The sequence below is a fragment of the Moschus berezovskii genome, chromosome 23 (genome assembly GCF_049115385.1).
Source record: "Moschus berezovskii isolate FMDL1 chromosome 23, NW_MosBer_1.0, whole genome shotgun sequence".
NCBI lineage: Eukaryota > Metazoa > Chordata > Mammalia > Artiodactyla > Moschidae > Moschus > Moschus berezovskii.
Window position 1 is genome coordinate 28,418,423 of NC_142482.1, and position 25,739 is coordinate 28,444,161.

General features: G+C 37.0%; 1 protein-coding gene across 5 annotated transcripts in view; it reads left to right on the forward strand.

The window, feature by feature from the left end:
• Nucleotides 1–25,739, forward strand: part of UBR2 (ubiquitin protein ligase E3 component n-recognin 2) — a 106,999-nt gene that overhangs the window by 76,563 nt on the left and 4,697 nt on the right. For 4 of the 5 annotated variants that reach the window (XM_055406347.2, XM_055406351.2, XM_055406346.2 and 1 more), the window contains 22 exons: nucleotides 300–348; nucleotides 782–936; nucleotides 2,802–2,904; nucleotides 3,396–3,505; nucleotides 3,612–3,692; nucleotides 3,979–4,157; nucleotides 4,903–5,102; nucleotides 7,213–7,306; nucleotides 8,114–8,275; nucleotides 9,741–9,844; nucleotides 10,502–10,580; nucleotides 13,528–13,676; nucleotides 14,085–14,140; nucleotides 17,700–17,796; nucleotides 18,049–18,116; nucleotides 19,380–19,515; nucleotides 20,045–20,138; nucleotides 21,394–21,524; nucleotides 22,558–22,666; nucleotides 22,964–23,020; nucleotides 23,374–23,451; nucleotides 24,140–24,310. In XM_055406347.2, the coding sequence (XP_055262322.1) occupies nucleotides 300–348; nucleotides 782–936; nucleotides 2,802–2,904; nucleotides 3,396–3,505; nucleotides 3,612–3,692; nucleotides 3,979–4,157; nucleotides 4,903–5,102; nucleotides 7,213–7,306; nucleotides 8,114–8,275; nucleotides 9,741–9,844; nucleotides 10,502–10,580; nucleotides 13,528–13,676; nucleotides 14,085–14,140; nucleotides 17,700–17,796; nucleotides 18,049–18,116; nucleotides 19,380–19,515; nucleotides 20,045–20,138; nucleotides 21,394–21,524; nucleotides 22,558–22,666; nucleotides 22,964–23,020; nucleotides 23,374–23,451; nucleotides 24,140–24,310 (2,462 nt within the window). The remainder of the gene's footprint in view (nucleotides 1–299; nucleotides 349–781; nucleotides 937–2,801; nucleotides 2,905–3,395; nucleotides 3,506–3,611; nucleotides 3,693–3,978; nucleotides 4,158–4,902; nucleotides 5,103–7,212; nucleotides 7,307–8,113; nucleotides 8,276–9,740; nucleotides 9,845–10,501; nucleotides 10,581–13,527; nucleotides 13,677–14,084; nucleotides 14,141–17,699; nucleotides 17,797–18,048; nucleotides 18,117–19,379; nucleotides 19,516–20,044; nucleotides 20,139–21,393; nucleotides 21,525–22,557; nucleotides 22,667–22,963; nucleotides 23,021–23,373; nucleotides 23,452–24,139; nucleotides 24,311–25,739) is intronic. The other variant, XM_055406348.2, reaches the window with a different exon arrangement.

Sequence of the window (25,739 nt, forward strand, 5' to 3'; positions counted from 1 at the left end):
TTGAATATAGTTCCCTGTGCTATGTAGTAGGTCCTTGTTGGTTATCTGTTTTATATATAGCAGTGTTTATTCATTTTTGATGCATGAAATAGAGCTCAAACCTAAATAATTTTTTTACTTTGGTTGATACATGGTTCCCCTGAATTTTAAACCAAGAAACAATCCACTTGGGGGATTAAGGATAGAAATTTCCTAAAATCAGAAGTTAGTATGAGAAAGATTAACTTATATCAGTAGTTTTGGATATTAAATTGTTTCATATTACTTATTCTGTGTCCAAATTAATTCATTTTTATTAGGCAGAGGAAGCTCAACGGAAATTGAAAAGACAAAATAAAGAAGATACAGGTATTTTTAATCTTTCCCAGAATCTTATGTCAGTCTCTTAATTGGTAAAGGTTGTTTTCTATAGACTATGATAATGATCTTTAGTGAAGTGAAAGATTTAAATGTAAGTTTTCTGAATGAATGAACATTTAAAGGGCTGATATATAGGCTAATATAGACATAATCTTACACTGAGTCACCTCTGAGTTAATGGTTTTATCTCAGATCTTCAGACATTTCTAGGGAAAAGAAAGACCTTCTTTTGTACTACTGCTATTTATGGAGCTACTTTTATGCATTTAACTGACCTGAAAAGGTAAAATAATAGCTTTAAGATGCAAATATTCTTTGAAGGCTATCAAAAGTATATAATAAGGTCATAGTTTTTTTGGTTTGGTTTGGTTTGGTTTGAAGCATGTTCTACACAAGAAGCCAATAATATCTTTATTTTCAGCACTTCCACCTCCAGTTTTGCCCCCATTCTGCCCTCTGTTTGCAAGTCTGGTTAACATTTTGCAGTCAGATGTCATGTTGTTAATCATGAGGACAGTATTGCAGTGGACTGTAGAACATAGTGGACATATCTGGTCTGAGTCCATGCTGCAAAGGGTAAGTTTGAAGACATTTATTATTTATATTTCAGTGGTTTTGTAGTAAAAACCAAAATACTCTTTCAATATCTGTACACTTAGGTTAAAAATGTAGTGTTATCTTAACTTTGAAATAAAGTATTTTGTTTCTATTTTTGTGTCTGAAAATAAAAACAAGAGCTTGGCAGATGTTTTTATACCACATGGTTGTGATTACCCTGCTCTTGTTGGCAGATCTTCCTCTCACTGACTGGTCCTGATCTGTCTTTGTTTATGCAGTACTCTGATATTTGTATAATGTGTTATCTTTGCATTTGTTTTTTACTTGATTCTCTTTAAAAACTTGTGAGTTCATTAATACTTATATTGCAAATACTTCAACTGCAAAGTTGAAGAAATTGAAAGTCAGGTGCTTACGGTCCTATAGCTAATTAGTGGCAAGTTCAGAACCTTTGTTTGTATTTTACTTTATAGCTTTAATGTAAGTCATTCATAAATTATTATCTTACTAAATTCACATAATACCCCTATGTAGATAGTAGATAGTTTTTCTTCTGTATAGATGAGGAAGGCAAGTTTCAGTGAGAGTCAATTAACTGGTCCATGTTACTCAACTAGAAAGTAAGATAATAATAATACTCAGTTAATAGAATTGGCCTATTCTTGCCAGGCACTTTTATGTACCATACTGGTAAGCCTCAAAACTCTAGAGGGAAGCTAATGTTTTTTCCCATTTTAAAAATGATGAAGGTTAGGCTCAGAGGAACTCCCTAAGGGCATGTAGCTTCAAAGCAGTGAAGCCAGAATTCAGATGAAGGTGAGCCTTGCTTCAAAGCTACTGTTTCCCATTGTCTCAGCAGCCTCAAGTATCCCACTGGCTAAGATATTTGTATATGTATACTCCCCTCCTGTTTATAAACATACACTTTAAAATGTGAAAGCGTGGCTGGATGGGAGGGCATTTTGGGAGAGAATGGATACGTGTGGGTACGGCTGAGTCCCTTCACTGTTCACCTGAAACTATCACAGTATTGTTAATCGGCTATACCCCAATAATAAGTTTAAACTAAAAAATAAAATGAGATTACAAAAATTAAAAATAATAAAATGTAAAAGCATGGAGTTGTGGTGTACTGGAGACTGTCAGTATTATGTGAGCAGAAGATCTGTGGGGAACAATAGAGAAAAGAGGAATGAACATCATTTATCTTATGTATACATTGGCTTTACGTCGCTCACAGTAATGTTCTTCCAAGTGTCTTGACAATCACAGCAGCCCTGTGTATAGGGAAAGATACAGAGATACCACACATGTATCTCCTTCAAAAATTGGGGAGCAGGGTGAAGAACAATAAAGATCAGACAGATTCAGTGTAGTTATATTCTTAGAAGTCTAGCAATGAATTTTTTATCATGTATGCTGAACATCTTTATAAATGATGTAGCATTAGAGATAAAAGTATGTCTGTTTCTGAGATGATTTTTAGTCTTTAGAAAAACTAAACTAGTATTATAGATTAGATAATTAGGTGATCGATGCTTTCAGGTCTTAATTATTTGACCACTGATCCTTAGAATCAGTGGTTTTTAAGACTGTAGTGTAGGGATAGAATAAAAGTGAAAATTATATGAATTGCTAGTCACAACTGTTAGTAATTTTAACTTACCTTAAGAATTTGCAATTGAATGTTCTTCCTAGCCGAAATAGAAATTTTTGTTTCCTTGTTGGGAATTCTTTATTAGAAAATGAACTTTAGAGTTTGGATTTAATAAAAATTAGTACTTCAAGTTATTTTTTACTATACTTAATCTTTAATAGTTTGATGTTTTTAGTAGTGAATTCTTTCTTGTTTTTTCTTACAAAATTATGTACTTGTATTTTAGGTATTACATTTAATTGGAATGGCACTACAAGAAGAAAAACAGCATTTAGAGAATGTCATGGAGGAGCATGTCATAACATTTACCTTCACTCAGAAGATATCGAGTATGTATACAACTTTTACTAAACTAACTCAACATATCAGTGATTTTTTAAGTATAATATAACCTTTTTTATTTGATCATACAGGTTTTAAGTAGATTATATTGAATCCAATTTTCTGAGATTATCTGTATTTACCTGTGTATTTTATCAGAGCCTGTGTACTTATCAGATCTAATTCATTTTCCTAGACTTGTAAAATCTCAGGTAGACCTTTCAGCTGGGTTTTTATTGAATTTTGCTAGAGGCTATCTTAAAATAATCATATGGTGTAAGACGTCAGTTTTTGAATGATGAAATCGTTCTAGTTGTTAAAAGCTTGTTTGTGAAATACAACTATGTCACATTTTAAGAAGTATTGAAAATTCCTAAAAGGGCTGTAATCAAATGATGGGCTGATGTTATAAGCAATTTCATTTATCTTCTTGTGCCTGGTAGTAAGCACTATGAAGTCTTAACTGTTGTTCACATGCCTGATTTTTCTTCCACCTTAGAACCTGGTGAGGCTCCAAACAACTCACCTAGTATACTAGCTATGCTGGAAACACTGCAGAATGCTCCCTACCTCGAAGTCCACAAAGATATGATTAGGTGGATATTAAAGGTAAAGTTTCCTACATCACTCTGCTTTTTGTGAAAAATATTAAATGTTTATCTTTAAATTTTATAATGTTTCATAGCTTCAGAGTAACTGATACTTCTTTTTATAGACTTTTAATGCTATTAAGAAGTTAAGGGAGAGCTCATCCACCAGTCCTGTGGCAGAGACAGAAGGAACCATAATGGAAGAGGTATAAGATGTAAAGTGTGGTAATACTGAGAAGTTGTGGCAAGGTCACTTTAAGCAATTAAATTTATCTGCAGTAAGTTGGTAGTTGATATTATTCACAAACATGTAAATCCAAAGAAATTGTGGCACTATTTGTTTATTTTTGTAGCAATCTTTTGGACTGCTTTTCTTTAGCATGTTAAGTTAATTAAAAATCTAATTAGTATTTACAAGAAAAATATTTCTCCTTTGGGGGAAAAATGTGCATTTAACCTCTAGTGGTCTAATTAAATGAAGTATAATTTCAGAGTTCGAGAGACAAAGACAAAGCTGAGAGGAAGAGAAAAGCTGAGATTGCCAGATTACGCAGAGAAAAGATCATGGCTCAGATGTCTGAGATGCAGCGACACTTTATTGATGAGAACAAAGAACTCTTTCAGCAGACATTAGAACTGGATTCCTCTATCTCTGCTGTACTTGATAATGGGTAAAAATTAATCACAATTTTTGAAACGCTTGACCAGTGGTTCTCAATTGAGGAAGATGTTTGGTTTGTTTTTTTTTTTCTTATTTGCATGCATGTGTGTGTGCTAAGTCGCTTCAGTCGTGTCTGACTCTGTGACCCCATGGACGGTAGTCTGCCAGGCTCCTCTCTCCATGGGATTCTCCAGGCAAGAATACTGGAGTGGGTTGCCATTTCCTTCTCCAGGGAATCTTCCCAACCTAGGGATCAAACCCACATCTCCTGTGTCTCTTGCAAGGCAGGGAGATTCTTCACTGCTGAGTCACCGGGGAAGCCCCTTTTTTCTTTATAAGTACACTTAATCCTAAAGTAATTTAGAAGAGCTGATAGAAAAATTGTGTAGCCTTGTAGTTAGGGGATTTAATCTTAGAAATCTGAGCTAATTAGCATGTAATTATGAGCATGTCTCTGACTATAGATAGAATAATTCCTGTGTATGCTTAAAATGTAAGTTATTCAAGAAACCCTTGACATTCATAAATGAATGAATACACTAGGCTCAGTTAACTTGGCATCTGGCTTCTGTGTTATATATTGGATTGCTGTGAGAACTGAAGGAGATAATTTTGATACATATGAAAGACTTTGTCTCTCAAATCAAGTCATCAAAACTGTGTTTTAAAAATGTACATATCTAAAACCTACTGTTCTGTGATTCTATAGAAATTTCTTAGGCTCATTAATTATTCTCATAACCTTTTTATTGCAGCCCTGTGGTTTCAGATATGACTCTTACAGCATTGGGCCCAGCACAGACTCGGGTCCCTGAACAGAGACAGTGTGTCACCTGTATATTGTGTCAGGAAGAACAAGAGGTGAATGCAGAAAGCAAGGCAATGGTCCTGGCAGCATTTGTGCAGAGATCAACTGTGCTATCAAAAGATAGAAGTAAATTCATTCAGGATCCAGGTAAGTCATAGCTATTTCCTCATCTGCCCTATTAATAATGACTGCCACTTAGTATGGTAAGTGACATACAGAGATTTTATTAATCTGATGATAACTCTGTAGGCTTGCTGGTATCTTGGGCAGGTAACTTGGGTGGGAATTCCTCACTTGGCAAACGCAGAAACGTTCCAGTGGGTTAAGTACACAACTGACAAATAGCAGGGATTCAAAGGAAAGCTGTCCTTTGTGATAGAACATTAACATACTCTGGTACTTAACAGTCTTTCCCATTCTTCACACTTGTAAAGTTCCAATAATTAGTTGACACACTGAAATGACAATAATTATTTTTTCTCATGGATGGTTCCAGGGTGAAATCCTGATGAGTAAGCCTTGTGAGAAGCAGTCCTTGAGCCAGATTCTCATTTAGATTATTGAGATAGAGACTACCATGTAGTAGTGCAGGACATTATTCAGAAGTCTTGGAATCAGTATCTACAGAATGGAAGGGAAGGAAGCAGGTTTGGCCAGAGGGAGAAGTTGAGCTATGGTACAGTTCCCAGAAGACCTTAGCCAACCGCATAGGTGCTCGGGAACTAGATAGAGCTCAAAGCTGTCCTGAGTTGGGGTAAGGGGGTGGGTTTTTTATACCCTGACAATGATAATAAACTGTGGGCTGGCTCTGGAAAGAGATGTGACCTTGAGCAAAGCAGTGTGGCCCTGAGCAAAATCTCTTAAAGAGGGATAACAGTTGAGTGCCCTCTTCTAACAGCTGATGGAGTAAGTCATTCATTCCTGCAGGGGCATCTGGGCTACACTTTGTTGTGTCCACATAGATACTTTTATGTTTCTACTCTTCTATTTGTTTATATGTGCATGTGCCTCGGTGATACCAGTAAACTTCCTGAGAGCAGGCACTGTGTCTTAATTTCCAAGGCACTTGGTTAGCCAGTGCCTTTCACGTTGTATGACTAGAAGGAAGTTTGAGAGCCCACAGGTAAAATTGCCTTTTCTCTACACGGAAAGTCTTCGGAGTGTGGCTCTCAAGCCCCCTTGTTAAGAAAGATCGGTCTGCTTCATCTTAAGAAATGACCATTTGTACCAGATGGTTTACAAATTTCATTCTAGGCTGAAGATAAAGTTACACCTGTATTTAGTTTGTTACCTGCTTGGAAAAACTGGCTATAAGTGGGTTTTTTTAAGGCTTTCACAGTTTAGATCATTAAAGATTTTCTTTATGCTGTGAAATTTGCACTATTCTATTATATAAAGCAAATTGAAATGAGTAATTTTACTGTTAGAGAATTTCTAAAATTATGCTAATTCATGTAGAGAATTCCAAGAATTCCCGAAGAAGCCAGCTAGCCACTTTGTGTTTGTCTTCATTTTTCATCGCCTTTGAATAAAAAATTTAGTGCCAGCGCAGAAAACTGTGTGAATTGCCCTTTTTTCCCTACTCTGGTCTGGGCTGCTGTCCTGGTATTTTGCTGCACCTGTGACTCGTACAGTAATTACAGTAATTGTGGCTCTTTCTCTGCATGAGTGTCCTTAAGCAGAATCTCCTCTAGGGAGCGCCCCACTACTGCCAGGACATCTTTTTTGTTCAAGATCTTTGTGACCCAGCTGCCCTGAAGGCGTTAAAGACAGCTCCATCATTTGTGGGAAATAGGAGTCTCTCAGTGCCCTGAAAATGTGATGTGTTCAAGAAATGAGGTGTACTTAAATACAGAATTCCCTGGAGAAGGAAATGACAACACACTCCAATATTCTTGCCTGGAAAATGCCATGGACAGAGAAGCCTACAGGGGGCTACAGTCCATAGGGTCGCAAAGAGTCAGACACAGCTGAGAGTCAGACACAACTGAGCAACTAAACAGCAACAACAGGATTCCAGTTTCAGTTCACAGTTCAAGGAAGTTTCATTAATTTGCTCAGGGTAATGAAAATTAGAGAGTCCTGTATTCTGAATAATCCAGGGTCTTGCATAAATTATTGGTATCTCAAAGGAATAAACTAGCATTTCGTTTACAAGCTCTTAGTAAGGATTTCACAATTTAACGTTGTACATTTGTTATAGGAATATTAAATGCTTGAGTTTTCTCTTATGTTTTTTGTTTGTTTTATAATGCAGAAAATTATGATCCATTATTCATGCACCCTGATCTGTCTTGTGGAATACATACTGGTAGCTGTGGGCACATTATGCATGCACACTGTTGGCAAAGGTAATTTATATTCTTAATATTAGTCAAGAGAAACTTACCCAAAGACTCAAAATTTAATTTTTTAATAAAGGAAATTCCATTCTAGAAAAAGGGGAGAAAGCTAAACACATTGGAAGAAAAAAAGACTCCATTATTACTGCCTAACAAATAACAATTAAAATTAATTTGCTTTGTCAGTACATTTAAAGGAGTGACTTAGAAACTTCATAGTGTATTAAATATAATTTTTAATTTAGGGGTCTGTATTTTTTAATATGGGAAATCTAACAGACTGGATGAAGAAAAGGATTTTTATAGTGGTATAAACCCAAGAAGAATGTCTTTCTTCAGGTCCAGGGTGAACAACTCTTGATTCTGAACATGCTCTCACTTGCCTAGTTGCCTCAAGACTGTCGTGGCCCCTGAGCTAGCATGGAATAACTTCACACTCACTCTGCTTTGGTGCTTTCTCTGCTTCTGCAGCAGCGGAAGTGCCGTTACTCTAGTACTCTGTTGAGTTGTCCTGAACCACCCCTAGGAAGCAGCACCAGCCCTGGGGGAGTAACCACAGAGCACTAGGACCAGGAAATATGCTACTTGGTGAAGGACTGTTTGCAAGGCAATCTTTTTTTAATTCTCCTGTTTTAGAACTCTTAGCCCTTTTTGCTCATTACAACTTAAAATTAAAGTATCACTTTTAAAAATAATTGAGGTCATTTAAAAATTTTAATTTTTAGATGTTTTGTGGAAACAAAATGTTGAAGCTTGTGGCTCTCATGAAAAAAAATTGCCATTGTTTTTGATACCTCATGTTTTCTAATTGTGAAGGTATTTTGATTCCGTTCAAGCTAAAGAACAGCGAAGGCAACAGAGATTACGTTTACATACAAGCTATGATGTAGAAAATGGAGAATTCCTTTGTCCCCTTTGTGAATGCTTGAGTAATACTGTTATTCCTCTGCTGCTTCCTCCAAGAAATGTTTTTCATAGGTAAGTTTTGGCTCATAAAACCTTTTATATCAAAGAAGTAGTTTCCTTTAGAAGGTAATGAAATGATAAACCACAGCTGGGTGGGGATATCACTCTAGGTAAATGCATGTTTTCCAGGTACTTTCCAAACTTTTTATTTAGTCATTTCTTCTAGCTGACCTATGAGATACAATTTTAGTTTTTAGAAAGAAACAGACCAAAATTTTAAGTTTCTTTGTCACCCATAAACACTATAAAGGATATAAAATTCCCATGGGTTCATGAAAACTGTCTCCTTTATTTCTAAGACCCCGCTTTAAATATCTCCTTCGTACGTTTTTGAGACACTCAATAAATCAGTAGGGGGAGGGGCAACTTAAACTGACCTTATTGCGCATACTAACAATTAAATATTATTTTTTGCATTTTACTGGCCAATTGAAGAATTGGGCCAAAAAGTGAATATCCATTAGAGTATTTAAAATGTAAAAATTTTGTTATTTCATGATGTTTAGTGTGCTTTTTAGTTTTTCATGATCATTTTCCTTTCAAATATGAATTTGATGGTATCTCCTATTCAAACCTGACCTTTGTATACATTAAGTTTTATGAATATGAATCATCTGTTTATTTCTGTGCTACTGTTTGGGTTTAAATTAAAGCAGAGTCAGTTTTTTTCTCTTCAATTTTAAGAGTTCAAACTATGGTGTCTTAGTGTATGCTACCACAAAATGCTCTTAAAATACCATTAGATATGATGTAAGCTCATGCTTTTTTAATCAGAAAAGAAATATCATGGTGCTGACTTATATCTGCATTTGAATGATAAGGAAATTAGTCATTGTAAGATTAGGAATAGAATTCTCTGCGTGGAAAGAGAAAAAACTCACTTCTGTGGTTCAGGTTTTGCTTTTTTCCCCAGGAGAGTCAGTTATGGCACATTTGTTAAGAACATAAGCTATAGTGTCTGATGTAGCTGGGTTTGAATGCCACATCTGTCCCATATACAGCCTTAGTCATGTTACATAGCTCAAAACCTCAGTTTCCTCATCTGTAAAATGGGGACAATAATATAACCTATTTTATTAAGAAAATTTTGAGGATTAAATCTAATACTGTGAAATGCTTGCAACATAACTAGGTGCTTGCAGCATAATAAGCACTCAATAAATAGTATCCATGATGTGTTGGTTGTGATATTTAAGAAATACTGGCAAATTCTGGTACTGAAAAAGTGAAATTTTTGACAAATAATTTTATGCTATTAATTAGTAGCATCATATTGACAAATAATACATTTTCATTTCCATTGACACATAAATACTAACTTTTAAAAGTAACAAATTTTCCCCAAGTTTTTTTGGTTGTTTCAGTATTTTAGTGTTTGAAGTATGTTTAAAATATACCCGTGATGATTTAAGGAGTCTTTTTGTATCTTAAACTAAGCAACAGCAGAATACTAAACACTCTCTATAATCTTTTCTAGCAGGTTAAATTTTTCAGACCAACCAAATCTGACTCAGTGGATTAGAACAATATCTCAGCAAATAAAAGCATTACAGGTTCTTAGGAAAGAAGAAAGTACTTCTAGTAAGTTCTGATAACCTGCTTTCATTTTTCCTTAACATCTGAGACCATTGGAAAATACAGTTCCAGAATAAATTGTTTTAAAATATTTAAAAAGTGAAACCTCACATTTTAAAATTTGACTTACTCGAATTTTCTTTATCTTAATGAACTAAATTTGAAACTGCTACATTATTCCTTATTCCTTGAACACACAAGCTCATGTGTAGTTTATGATAGATACTTCTCACTTATTTCCCCCATTTTATTGAAGAGCTTCTGGGGGTGGGGGAGATGTAACTGAGTATCAAAGAGCTGGCTTTATTCTCCATGGGCTGACTCACTTTATTGTTGGCATTACCAAAACCTTCCCAAGTTTGATAGGTATGCACTGCACTTCTGACCTTTAGGGAAAGTGAGCTGAGCAGAATTTATACCATTGGCTTTAAGGAAACAAAACAGCGTACTCTTCCAGTAGTTGCACTATCAGGAGAAGTACAATAATTGAGGAAGGTGTCTAGCTCATCCAGAGCAGTAGTACTTTTCATGCTTTGAGTGTATATTACACCAGTTTTCATTATGGGAATTTTTCCTGTTTTAATTTAGAATGAAATTTATGGCTGAAATTTATAGAAATATTGTGGACTGAAGAATAATAGTATAAAATGCTTGTTTCTGTAGTTACTGCCTCATGGAAGAATTTAGAAAATATGGATGAATTGCACCTTCCTGAAGGATTTAGGCCTGATTTTCATCCTAAGTGAGTATATTATCCCTTTTACATTTGGCCCGCTTGAAATGAAAAATTAAATTAGCCATTAGTAAGAATATAAACTTGTCGAGTAGGGGAGCAAAATGTTACAGGAGATTGATCTTAATAAATCCTGAGACTTAATGCAGGAATACTGATAAACACCTGAGACCTACATGGCATGTTTCATTCTCACAAACTCATCCTAGGTGTTGCTCACTCCCTACTGCACCCCTTTATCTGGCTCTCCTTGATAGCACCTCATCAGTACATCTAAATCCAAGCTGCTCAGCCTCCTCACCAAAGTCCATGCTTCCTGCTGACTTCTGTATTTCTGTTTACGGTCCCACCAACCTCTTAGTAACTCTGGATCAAACCCAGAGTGTTTTCAGCTTTGTTTTAATTCAGTTCAGTCTCTCAGTCGTGTCCAACTCTTTGCATCCCCATGGACTGTGGCACGCCAGACTTCCCTGTCTATCACCAACTCCTGGAGCTTGCTCAAACTCATGTCCATCGAGTTGGTGATGCCATCCAACCATCTCATCCTCTGTCATCCCCTTCTCCATTTGCCTTCAATCTTCCCCAGCATCAGGGTCTTTTCCAGTGAGTCAGTTCTTCGCATCAGATGGCCAAAGTATTGGAGTTTCAGCTTTAGCATCAGTCCTTCCAATGAGTATTCAGGACCGATTTCCTTTAGGATTGACTGGTTGGATCTCCTTGCAGTTCAAGGGACTCTCAAGAGTCTTCTCCAGCACCATAATTCGCCACATTTTACCCCATAGCCAGTAAGTTACAAAATATAGCCCAGATTCTAGAACTAGACTGCATTTGTTCAGTTCCAGCACCACTGTTTATTAGCTGTGCAACTTTGTGCAAATCACTTAACCTCACTCAATTTCCTCATCTGACAAGGGAAGAAAATAATATCTACCTCATATGTGTTATAAAGTGACATGATGCACTTAAAGTTACCTGGCAGCTGTGCCTGGCACATACTAAATATCTCAGCAAAAGTAGTGCATGTATGCATGCTCAGTCACATCCAACTCTTTACAACCCCATGGACTGTAGCCCATCTGACTCCTCTGTCCATGGGATTTCCCGGGCAAGAATACTGCTGCTGATGTGGGTTGCCATTTCCTGCTCCAGGGGATCTTCCTGACTCAGGGAGCGAACCTGTGTCTCCTACATTGGCAGGCGGATTCTTTACCACTGTGCCACCTGGGAAGCTGGCAAAAATAGTACTAAAAGGTTTGAATAGAATAAACATCAGTCATGTACCTCCCACATTCCCCCTACTCATCCCCAGTCCTGTCATTTTGTTCTTTGTACGATTTACTTCCTTATTTCTAATTAAGATGCTTAATCAACTGTGTCTTGAGTCGTCATTTTTTTTAAAAAGTATATTTACAGAGACTGTAGTAATGTAGGATTCAGCTTTTACTTCTACCCTGTTCACTTACTCCTCACCAATCTTCCTGTAGAGTTATTCTATAATTTTTGGTTAAATCATTTATCAGTTTTTATGTTATAATTGTTTATACTGGTAAGTTGTGTGATAAATCTTTCTTCTACAATTTTGTTTTCCTGTGGTTAATAATTACCTTTTTTTTTTTTTTCATGTACTTGGTTTTCTGTGTATATAATACTTTTTTTCCTAAATGCTGTTGTAGGTCTGTCAGATGCCTAGCAGTAGCTATTAGTGCTTGGATCCATCTGATGATCTTCTTCCCTGAAGCCCTCCTCCCACAGCCTCTGTCCTCTCACACCAATCAGGACAGGGCACAACTCTTACCCTGACACTTGCCCTAGCCATGCTCCTCTTGTTTGCTGGATCTTGTATCCTTCTCTTTCTTCATTTACTCCCTCACATTGCATCCCTCAGCAGATTCCTGAGAAAAGGTGCCTGGATGTTAAATTTTCCATGTCTGAAAATACATTTGTTGTATCCATATGCTTGATGGATGGTTTGGGTATAGAATTATAGGTTAGAAATAACTTCACATCTAAATGTTGAACACATTATTTTACTAACTTGTAGCACCCGTTGAGAAATTTACACCTTTGTAATTTTATTACTTCTGGAAACTGTTGTGGTCATCTCATTAATTCCGAGTGTTCTGGAATTTCTCTGTGATATTCCTTGGTGTGTGAATCTTTCTTTATTCATTTCACTATGTGTATTCTCAACAAGCTCTTTGAAGATTCATATCCTGCAGTTCTGGGAATTTTTTCTGGTTTTTCCTTAGATAATTTTCTCTTCTTGGATTTTCTGTTCTTCGAGCTGGTCCTACTGTTAGCTCATTATTGGCCCTCTTGGACTGATCCCCTAATTTTTTCTTAATTAATTTGCTGTTTTCTGCACTGTCTCTCCTTCCCTGAGTTCCTTTTTCTGCTTCTCTGTTTTGGTGTTTCTCTCTTTGATATTTGATTCTTTCCTTAAATGTTTATTGGTCCTTGGGTGACTGTTCGAGAATAAGTCACTAGGAAGCTCAGTGGATACCTGGTGGGCAGGTTGGAGCTTCCTGACAGATGAGCCTCACAGTGAGGAGATCAGGCCCCTACCAGTCTTTTTTTTCTTGGGATCCCAAAAATGTCATTGTGTAAAGCTGGCTTTTCCATGAGATTTCATCACTGGAGAAACTAAAATCTATGGCAGTGGGTATACACTGCTGATGTTGAGACAGAGGAAGAGGTCAAGGGTCCTGTAGTGTAATATGTAGACCTTCAGCCTAATACCTTGTTTTCAGGCCTGTGCCTCATCACCACCAACCCAAGTTAAACATAACTACTCTCAGGCAGGGACTGTCTGCATCTTTAATTCCCCCTTTTCATACAACTGTCTTTATATAGTTTAAGGAGTTCAATTCCAACATAGAAGATAGCAATTAAGAAAGAGCCGTTTGATTGATGTGAGCACATTGTTTTGAGCTAATGCTATGCATGTTCACTTCAGGAACCCTTATTCTGAAAGCATAAAAGAAATGCTAGCAACATTTGGAACTGCTACTTATAAGGTGGGATTAAAAGTTCATCCCAATGAAGAGGATCCCCGTGTGCCCATAATGTGTTGGGGTAGTTGTGCATATACCATCCAAAGCATAGGTAAGAGATTTAGAATTGTGTCTTTAAATCTAAAGCGTACATTGACATGAGTTGTGTGCAGATTTCTGTATCTAAATGAGATATTTAAAGTGGGCAACAGTCTTTAGCAATAATATAAAAATTTCGAAGCAGGAAATGTAGTATACTGACAAAATGTTAAATTGATAGTTTATAAATGAACCACAGCCACAAGACCACTCATTTTAGTGGTGGTTATAGCTTCTAGTCAGTTAAAGTAATGTGTTTTCACTTTTACTTCTCATGCACAGTTAATTCTTGTGAAATGACTTAAAGATTTCAAAACCTGACAGTATTATGCTTTCAGCAGAAAGAATGTGTTTTTACTTTTTTTGAAACTCGTAATATACAAAGCATAAAATTTATCATCTTTACTATTTTTAACCACAGAAAGAATTTTAAGTGATGAAGATAAACCATTGTTTGGTCCTTTGCCTTGTAGACTGGTAAGTTATCAGTTTACTTGATCCATGGAATGGGAAAGTAGAAATTAGGTTGTTATGCTCTTTTTAATTCAAAAAACCTATAATGGTTATTTAAGCATACATTCATTCCTTTTGTAGTAAAACCCATTTTCTATACCAGTATTGAAGGAGTAATGTTTGTAATTTAATTTTTTGTGATTTTTCGTTTAAATAGACTTCATCTCTTTTGGTTAAATATGTAAAAAGATGGGGGGACAAAACTAAAAGTGCTTGTTCTTGACTTTTTAGTTCTATGGTTGGAAATACTGAACAAAACATGTCCTCTACCACATCTGACTACCTGTTGTAAGCAGCGTGTAAATAAATACAAATTAATGTCAGAACAGAGTAGCTTAATGCCTGGAAGAGTGAAGGAATATACAGCTAATGCTTGCTCAGTTTTACCGTGTAGCTAGTATCAGCTTCATCTACTGCTTACTGTTCAAATTTACAGTTGTCAAAGTGCATATAATTTTATTCATGTAACATCACCTGAGGACCTTTTAAAAATGCCTAGGCCCTCCTTCAGGTCAGTTAAATCAGAGTGTCTGAAGATGGGCCTAAGGCATTAATATTTCTTAAAAGCTTTGCCCAAGGCCAGGATTGAGACCCACTGAAAGCGATCTTTGGAGTTTTTTAAAAATACAGATGCCTGGGTCACTTTGACTTATTAAGCTGGAATATCTAGGAGTACACCCTGGTATTAAAACTGCCCTGAATTGTATTTTTATAGTATATCAGTAGAATAGCAGTTTTCTGCAGTCTTAGCTATGATATGTGATGGATAGGATATGACTATCAGTGTTGACTGTGACATTTTTTTGCTGTGGTAAATAAAGAGTTGATAAATATGCTGATAAGGCAATCACAAATGTATGCTGCTGCTGCTGCTGCTAAGTCACTTCAGTCGTGTCCGACTCTGTGTGACCCCATAGACGGAAGCCCACCAGGCTCCCCCGTCCCTGGGATTCTCCAGGCAAGAACACTGGAGTGGGTTGCCATTTCCTTCTCCTATGCATGAAAGTGAAAAGTGAAAGTGAAGTCGCTCAGTCGTGTCCGACCCTTAGCGACCCTACGGACTGCAGCCTACCAGGCTCCTCCATTCATGGGATTTTCTAGGCAAGAGTACTGGAGTGGCTTGCCATTGCCTAGAATAGAGTTTATTTTGTCTGGGTTTTAAGGCAGTTCTTACATTTTCTAGATTCTGTATACTTCACACTACCTCTTTGGCACCCTGTCTGTTTCTCTGCTAATATGATTGTGTGTAATCTATTTATATTGATTGTTATACCAGTCAGCCTTGCATCCCTGAAATAATCCCAACTTGGTCATGTAGAGCAGGGGTCCCCAACCTCCGGCTGCAAACTATACCGGTCCTGTTAGGAACTGGACAGCAGAGCAGGAGGTGAACACAGGCAGGCAAGCGAAGCTTCATCTGCCGCTTCCAGTCACTTGCATTACCACTGGAACCATCCATCCCCACCCTCACCCTGCCACCCCTGTCTGTGGAAAAACTCCACAAAAGCAATCCCTGGTGCCAAAAAGGCTGGCAACCAGTGATGTAGAGTAACCTTTTTATATAACATTATATTTGATTTGCTAATGTTTTATCTAAGTTTATTTTTCTATGAGAAATTTCTAAGAGAAATTTAATTTTTTGAAGTATATAGTATATAGCCACTAGGGACAAACTTCTATTTTTTTGACTTCCACTTTTTATCTTCATTGACCTTTGTCTCCTATATCAGATGATAAGGGACCTTCGTAAGGTGGTTTATCTCCCCCCCCGCCACCTATTGATTTCTTTGAAATTCCTGGTTTTCTCCCTATCTTTCTGGCAGCTTCTTCTCCATCTGCTTTCCCTCCTTTGTCCTTATAAGTATTATTTTAAACCCCCAGAGTTTGGCCCATGACTCAGTCATGATATTCTTCCCTGGTCAGCCCTGTCTATGACTATGATTTCAGTTACTTCCAAATGAGTCCCACCTGTATATCTCCAAGCCTTGCTTTGTTTTTCTCACCTGGATCTCCTAAAGGCACCTCAAATTGAACAGTCAACCTTAATTTTTCTTCCTATATTCAGTGTCTTAGTTAATGTCACCACTGTCCATCCAGGTGACCAGGCCAGAATCTTGGAGGTACTTTGGATGCATCATTTGGTCTGGATGTTCAGGTTCAGTTGATCAGCAGATTGTTGAATTCCTCTCCTGCATAGTTGTCCTGTTTCTTCTGTTCAATTTATTTGGTTCAGCCCTGTATCTTTTCTTGCCTAGATTATTACAATAATAATAACCATAATAATAAGATTATTATAATCATAATCATAACAATAAGATTATTTTAACATTACTATATTTATAATTATATTTATATATTATTATTATAATTATTGTGATTATGTTATATTTATAATTATGTGATATAGTGGTATTGGTATTAATTATTAATGTTATAATTAATATAATTATATAATTATGATAATAAGGTTCTCTACCCTGAATCTCACTTTCTCCTAACATACTATCAGAGGTGTTCTCCAAAAAGTAATCCCAATCATACATCTTAAATGTTATTTCTCCATTATCACTCACCTCCTGCCAGTCTCCACATCCATTGTCCAGGATTGCAGAATCATTACTGGTCCCCAGATGCTAGTTCCAGGTTTTTGCCTCTGCTCAAGTGCCCAAAGCAGACAGCTCCTCTTTAAGAAGCTCTTCAAGCTTTGTCTTCCCTGGGAAATTTCTGAGCCATGAGTGGGATATCGCTCATCTGGGATCCTGCCTCCTTTAGTTGTCCACATCCCCCTTTTCTTTCCCTTCCCACCCTCAAGGCTGTGAGCTTCTTGACAGAAGCAATTGGGAGGGTTGAGTTTTCATTTTAAGATCTTCAGAATCAAGACTAGCCTATGGTAGGTCCTCAATATCTACTGACCCAAACAACATGATAGAAAATTTAGAAAATAGAGAAGTAGGAAGAAAACTTAAGTCAATCACTGATTTGTCTTTTTTTCATTAGCATGTTTATACTTTTCTTATAATAGATATTTACATGTAGTTTTGTTCCTGCTATATTCTTCACTTTAAAGTTTTCTCATTGTTGTTACATAATCCCATAACAGTTTTACTGACACCCTGATTTTATACAGCCATCTTCCATGAAGTTTCCCCGGTATTGGGAGTATTTCCCACATTTTAGTGTATTCCTTTAGACTAAATGCAAAGAAATACTGCTTCACATTCTTGAGAGTCTCTGTTGCTTACTGTCTGTCTTGATGCATGTATCCTTCTTAACTTTTCCATACCGAACTAGCAGCATGGTGATAGGAGATAACTTTGTTTTTTTCAGCGTACAATTAGATATTTTCTATTCCATTCATTTCACATTAGAGACTTGTCAGTAAAGATGTCATAAGATTCAGTACCATACTATCTAGAGATTTCATTGTGCTTCACTTCAACTAGCTATGCTTTGAACGAGCATTCCTAGAGAGAACTACTTCATATGCTGGCTTCTTTGTTAACTATGTCATTCTCTATTTCAGGATGACTGTCTGAGGTCACTAACAAGATTTGCTGGAGCACATTGGACAGTGGTGTCACTTTCAGTGGTGCAAGAACACTTTTGTAAACTTTTTGCATGTGAGTATTAATACATGTACCATATGTGTTATGGTAATTTCTCATCTTCTGTAATTTTGTTTTTAGTGATGAAACTTTCCTCCACTATGAAAAAATATTTTGGTAATACTGTTTGTCTTATATGCAAGTTCTAGCTATGAATTCGTTTATAGCTTGCAAAAAATAAATTCAAGCTAGGTTATATACATGTTAAAAATAATTTAATACTTACGTTGATATATAAAATATCTCATATTTTTCTTTAAATATCAGCATTGGTGCCTGATGACAACCACAGAGACCTTCCATGCATATTAGATATCGACATGTTTCATTTATTGGTGGGTATTTTATAATCTGTGTTTGAAATTCTCTCTGTCATACTCTGTAGCTTTATCTTAGACTTGATGAGTAATGTAGAGGCAGACAAGAGGAATTATCATCTATTATTCTTAACTACTTCTGAGTATAATTCTTTTCTGAAGATACTTAAAAAAAAATGTTAAGGAATCTAGTTGAGAGACTTGACCTGGGTGTCTAATCCAGTCTCTTTCATTTTTGCCTTGTGGCTGAGGTGAGTACTAGAACCTCTTTATGCTTTTTATAATAAAGAAGTAAAAATAACACTGGTAATGTAAGGGCTGCTGCCAACCCATACAGTGGTTTAGGGAAGATACAGCCTTTTGGTTCCACTACTTAGCAATAGACATTCCCTTGTGTGATTTAGGCCAAGTCATGTCTTCTGAGCAATTGCAGTCTGGTGCTAGATCAGCCCTGGCTAAGCAGTGCATGGCTGAAGTTCAGCCCCACCTCAACCTGGCTCCCTTTCACAGGACTCTGAGCGTACCACCACACACAGCAGCCCCAAGTGCTGCCCCCTTAATCACTTTTGGACATCAGATCCTTTGCCTTTAAGTTAGTTAACACCTACCTGATATGATTGTGTCAAAACTCAGTGGGATAATCAGTGCAGAGCTCTTAGAGCAATGTGTCCCTAGTAAATATTAGCCATTGTTACTGTTCCCTATTCTCCTTTGAGAATTACCACCACTGACTCCATCATACAGGCAGCAGGAGACTCAGAACGGAGCTAGCATTTAGTGGACTGCTGTCACATTCATCTTCATGTAGTCTTTACATCCTTACTACTAAGGTGTTTAATCCTAAGGTGTTAAAAACACATATATTTAAAAAATAAATAAATAAAAACACATATATTATCTCCAGTTTACCAACAGGGAAACTAAGACTCAGAAGAATTATCTAAAAGGCGCATAAGAGAATCTCGGATTCATACCTGGATCTTTGTGGGCCCAAAATTCATGCTTTTCCCACTGCTTACTACCTAGAAAGATTTCACGCTTTATTTTTGTTATTGTTAACAATAAATGTATATAGGGGAATCACTGGATAAATGAGATAATAATGTTCTAAATAACTGTCTTTAGTCAGTCCTAGTGGAATTTCTAACATGTGTACCCTTTAAAAACAAAGACTTCTTAAGAGGAGGAACTGAGTTCGCAGAGGGATCGCCTTAAGGAAATGGAAATGTGTTCAGCAGTGAAAGGAAAGGCACTGTGTCTGACCCTGTGTTTGCTGTCCAGGTGGGCTTGGTCCTTGCCTTCCCTTCGCTGCAGTGTCAGGATTTTTCAGGGATCAGCCTTGGCACTGGGGACCTTCACATTTTCCATCTGGTTACCATGGCACACATTGTTCAGATCTTACTTACCTCGTGTACAGGTAACTCCTTTTTTTCGGATTCTTAAAGGAAATAATTGAGTTTTCTCAGCTTAAAAAAAAAGTACTGAAGGAAAAGGCGCTTGGATGAGAATAATACGTAAATTTATAATAAGGCTACTTGTAATGGTAAACAGTAAAATACACAATAAAAATCTGTTTATCTTCATGTGAAAATTTTTGAAACCATTTCCCTTCTGTTAAAAATCCCTTAATGATGTGAATGCTTTTACTTATTTTTTTTAACTTCACATGTTTAGTAATATTTGAGTACCACAGACTGTATATTGAGCAGATTTTACTCACCACTTGCTGCCCGGCACCCTGGGGCACATTCATGTCCTTTGCCTAAGAGCTTCCATGTTATGATAGTAAACTGTGCTCAGACCTGAGGGATTAAAGTTCTGTGTGTTTTGTTGGAGTATTTTCATATTACGTGTGACTGTGTGAATATATTTGAGTGCTTAAATGATGCGGTCAGCAGTCCACTTAGTAGGCAAATGCAGGGTACTAATATTGCCTTGTCTTTCAGAAAAGAGTGGCATGGATCAAGAACATGCTGGTGGCAAAGAAGAAGAATTAGCAGTTCTTGCTTTGTATAAAATGATTCAGCAGTATACAGGAAGGTGAGATCATCTGTACTCTTTATATGATAGGCAGTTCCCCAAATATTAGGAGGCAATAGCATGAAAAAGGAATTCATTTGGGGCTTCCACGGTGGCACAGTGGATAGGAATCCGCCTGCCGATGCAGGGGACATGGGTTCGATCCCTGGTCTGGGAGGATTCCACAAGCTGCAGAGCAACTAAGCCCCTGCGCCACAACTACTGAAGCCCGCACACCTAGAGCCTATGCTCCACATCGAGAAAAGTCACTGCAATGAGAAGCCCATGCACCAGAACTGGAGAGTAGCCCCCACTCACCACAACTAGAGAAGGCCTACGTGCAGCAGTGAAGACCCAGCACAGCCAAAAATGAATAAATACAGCAATGTGTACACGTCAGGAAAAGAGGGGAAATGGAGTTTGTTAAAGAAAGTAAAGTGCTGTCTGTTGACTTATTTAAAAACGAAGACGGGGCATCTGCAGGACTCCCGAACTGCTAATACACTAACATGATGGGAATCGCTGCAAGAAGGGTGATAGACAGTGCTTCCCACACATTTTTAAGATAATACCCAGGACTGGTACAAGTTCTCAGAACCCCATATGTTATTGGGGCCATTGTGATTTGGTTACAACAGTTTCACTTAGCTTTCTAATAGTAGATCTCAGGAACCATACTATTTGTTCTTTGACTAAATTATCCCATTTCTGAGAATCCATACTAACAAAATAATCCACATCTAGAAAAACCTGTAGACGTAACGGTGTACACTGGTATTATTTATGTTAGCAAAGAGTTTAAAGCAATCTAAGAGTTTGCTTACAGGGCAGGTTGCTTATTTAGCGTAGGTTATGATCGGTATTATCCAGAATATTAAAACTCTGATAAAAATTATGGTTTATGGTATTCTGAAAAATGTGGGAGTTTTTATGTTAATTTTAAATTTCATGTTACACTTATAACTGTGTTAGACTGATTAGTATGAGAGTAGCTTGCCAGAAGAATACCCGCTAATATAAAAGTTACAGAATAATAGATAGTTTTATTTTCCAGATTTTCTCTTTATGGAGCTATATTACTTTTATAAATTTTAATAACAGTGTGGAAGGAATATCGCCAGTTATACCTGACTTCCTGTAATAGTCAGGGCTGCCTGCACCTTTGACACCAATATGCTGTCTCTTCAAAATAGCAGTTGTCTGTTTCACACTGTGCTATAATAGAATGAATCATGTTTAAATTAAGTTTCCCACTTGTCATCTTTCTCTTTTTTAGTGCCTTGAAAGAAATGCCGTCTGGTTGGCATCTGTGGAGGAATGTCAGAGCTGGAATCATGCCTTTTCTGAGGTGTTCTGCTTTGTTTTTCCATTACTTAAATGGAGTTCCTTCCCCACCTGAAATTCAAGGTAATTTCTAATTTATTTCAAAATATAGGAAATGTGTGTTGTCTTTCACTCCAGCAATTTCAGAATTAAAGTGCATTGTAACTTATTAAAACTGTAGATCATAGCTAGTTGAGTGGTGATGTACAAATTTTAGAATTAAATGCATTTTATGTAAATATCTGATTTTATTTGGATCTCAGTAAATGTACTGATTTTGTACATGTATAAAAATATAGTTTAAAAAAAAATAAAATTAAAAAAAATATAGTTTTGCTGTCAGATGTTAAAATGTTCAAGTATGTATTATTTATAAAATGGGTTCTTCAGATTTTAAAAAGGGAAAACTGAAATTCAGGTGGTTTTTAACACAAGACGTGGCATTGAGCCTCAGAATACTCGTAAGTGCACATAAATCTGATTTTAATATAGGAGTTAATTTGCTATTTCACAGCTGTTCTCTGTGTTCTGCTTCAGTTCATTTCTTGAAAGTAGAGTAAAGGTAGACTTACAGTTTACTATATATCATGTAGTGCCTGGCCCAGGGCATGGGGTACCTGCATGTAATGTCACTCTCTACAGGTTTGTTGAATAGCATCTCCATCTATCTAGTTGTCCAGGCACCATTGAGAGAATAATTTAGACTTCCTAATCATTTTCAGTGTTGATTAAGTGAATGTTTAAATCCATCTCTCAGTGATAAAGTTGTCTTATATTTCTGTACTGCTTTATACTTTTCTGGAGCTCCCCATATGTTATTTTTGTCATTTAATGTTCTCAAATAACCCCATGAAGCGTATCACACAGGACAGGTGTCCCATTTTGCATATGATAATACTGAAACATCAAGAAATTGTGGCCAGTTTAGTAAAGGAGTCTCCTGACTCTGTGGATTCCTTCCTGTGCCATCTTGTTTACTTCCTACAGGTTATGTACCTAGCAAAATTGAACTCTTCCATCTTGTGCTTTTTTTGTTTGTTTTAAACTCTGCTGTTGCTTACTCTAATATAGAATCTGCTCTTGTTATATCTGTGTCTCTTTCCTTCTCTATTTGCAGCTTCTGGAACAAGTCATTTTGAACATCTGTGTAACTATCTTTCCCTGCCAAACAACCTCGTTTATCTTTTTCAAGAAAATAAGGAGATAATGAAATTACTGATTGAAAGGTAATGATGATAGAATTTTCTTCTTTATATTTCAATAAATATATATATATATTTGGAAACACATATATTACAAAATTCTCAGATAGCCTGGCAAAATTCAGTCCTTGTGATTGATTAGGCCTTCTTAGTTAAGGGTTTACGTTTGTGATAAGATTTTTGCCAGGCCCAGTGAATAGCATAAGTAGATTTGCCTGGACAGAGAACAGTAGTGGAGATGTTTATTTCCTTGTACATTTAGTTCTGTCTCTTCAAAAGTAAAAATGTTTTGTGTTATTTTTTCCTCTATTTACATTAAAGTTGGTGTCATAACATCGAAGTTAAAAGATACCTGGAAGGTGAAAGAGACGCTATAAGGTAGGTTAAAGACTGTCAGACCTCTCGGTTGCAGGCAGGAGGTAAGGAGGAAGCAAGATACAAGTGTGCAGTACTGTCTGTTGTCCTGATAATTTTTATGCTGAGTTCTTCAAGTAAAATGTGAATCCTAAGGCCCTGTGTTATTTAAGAGTGCATTTTAAATTTCTTACTATAGCTTCTTGCTGCTGTGGTAGCACCATTTTAAATTTCTTGCTATAGCTTCTTGCTGCTGTGGTAGCACCCAGTTTTCCTTTATTTGACTAAGTCAAGAGTTACTTTGTTATCGTTAAACAATATGTCCTCCTATTAACTGAGTTTTTGTGTGACTTTTGTTCTGTTTTGTTTTTTTCTAGTTATCCAAGAGAATCTAACAAATTAATAGATCTTCCAGAGGATTACAGCAGCCTCATTAATCAAGCATCTAATTTCTCGTAAGTTTTGGTGTTAGCTTATTGAGCATTTCCTGCCACTGTAAACACTTGTTATCTACACAGAATGTGAAAGATTTCGCTGTTCTCTTCTGTTTGGGTAGAGAAATTGTAACATCAGGAGGACTTTACACTATTTAACTCATAAAATAATGATCCCACCATCTTACAGAATAAAATATGAGAAACAGGATGCTGAGGAACAAGTTTGATTCATTACAGTTTATCTAAACCAGTTGCACTTTAACTAACACATTAACTACAGATATATTCCTAAGCAGTATATATTACTTTGCATATATCATTATTTTAAGCTTTAAAATAACATTGTATCTATTTCTGTGGCTTTTTTCACTAGCATTGATTGTAAGATTTATTTACACATTTGACATACATAATTTTTAATTCATCACTTTTCACTGTTGTATAGCGTTTCATTATCTGAGAGTAGCAGCATTTACCTATTTTTTCCTCCTATTGATAATTTTATTTCTCCTTTCTCCAGTTGATTGTTTCCAGTACCTGATGTTGGTGTATATGTGTGAGATGTTATCTGTTCCAGAATGAATTTGCCTAGGCTGTAGTCTGTATGGATCTTCAGCTCTACTTGATATTGCAGCATTTTTTCCCAGGGTGGTTTTACCACCATCAGCTCTTAAGTCTTCACTTGTACTTTTTTTATTCCATGGAGGTGCCCCAAATCAGGTGGTGACAAGAGCAGAGCCCCAACTATGTGCCTTGTATGCGGAACCCTGCTGTGCTCCCAGAGCTACTGCTGCCAGACGGAGTTGGAAGGGGAGGACGTGGGGGCATGCACTGCTCACACCTACTCCTGTGGTTCTGGGGTAGGCATCTTCTTGAGGTAAGGCCCTGGAAAGAGCTTTCTAGCTTTAGAGCTGCCGCAGTAGATGCCTGTTGAGGAATGGACACGAGAAACTGCTACATTGAAGAGGATTAGAGGCCACTGTTTTTATTCATTTGAGGAACACGGGGAGCCTTGTCTCCACACCTCATATTTGGCTCATGCTGACTCTGTACTGATTCTTCCACTGTCATTTCCATCCCCATGACAGTTCTGTTCTTCTTTCTTTGTGCCTCCTTCTAATGTGAAACTGCCACCAGACAGAGTCAGAATTAATTACTTCTTTTGTTATAATGGCAGGATTCACACACAGCACAGGCTGATGCAGGTAGTTGTGTGTATTCAACAGTGTACAGCAGATACTTATTAGTGACTGTGTATGAGGCATTGAGAATGCAGTGGTCAACACAGCAGACAAAAATCTCTGTTTTCATGGAGCTCATTTTCTCGTGAGGGAGATAGAAAATAAGAATTTAGAAAGTGATCCATGCAGAAGAGAAAAAATAAGGCAGGGAGGGGAATATGAAATAGCAGCTGAGGTGGATTTTATTATAGACAGGAAACCAGAGAAGGTCCCTGAGAAGGTGTCTTGAGTAAAAACCTGAGGAAGAGGGGAAAACATTCTAGGGTGCGATGAGCAGCAAGTGCAGAATTGCTGGGGGTGTGCCTGCCATGTTCAAGAAACAGAAAGGACAAAATTCTTCAGACTGTGTCCTAAAAATGGATACATTTTATTTAAAAAATTTATACCTCAGTAAAATTTATTCAAGAAAAGAGGGAATTCCCTGGCAGTCCAGTGGTTAGGACTCCAAGCTTTCACTGCCAAGGGCATGGGTTTGATCCCTGATCCAGGATCTAAGAGCTCTGTGGCATGGCCAAAAGAAAAATAAAAGAAACAGCATGGAGGCTACTGCCACTGGAGTAGCAAGTACAGCGGGGAGAGCCGGGGGCTTGGTGTGTCCCCTTGACATCTCTGAGTGAGATAGAAGCCATTGCAGGGTCTGAAGGAAAGAAGTGATGTGAGTTTGAGCTCCTCTGGGGCATAGATTTTAGGCACATCTTAGTACCCCTAGTATACTGCAGGTTCTCAGTAAATGTTGAATTGAGCTGAATTACTAACACCAGAAAAAGTTAAGCAAACCTCTCAACAGAATCAGGAGACTTCTTTTTAAAACCCTTAGGAGAAATACGAAAGTAGCATTTTACTTTGTTCACCATATTTCAGAATGCTTTTGGTGGAGTGGGGGTTGCTTTGTGTTTGGGTCAACATACTTTATAATGTCTGTGTACCATTTTTTTAGTGAATAATTTTCTCATAATAGTAGTTACATCAGTAACTACTTTTAGAAGTTAACTTTCCCATATTTAATTTTTTCAATGCCAGTTTTATATGAGTTGTTGAAATCTAATCCTACATGTCCCTCTTCCT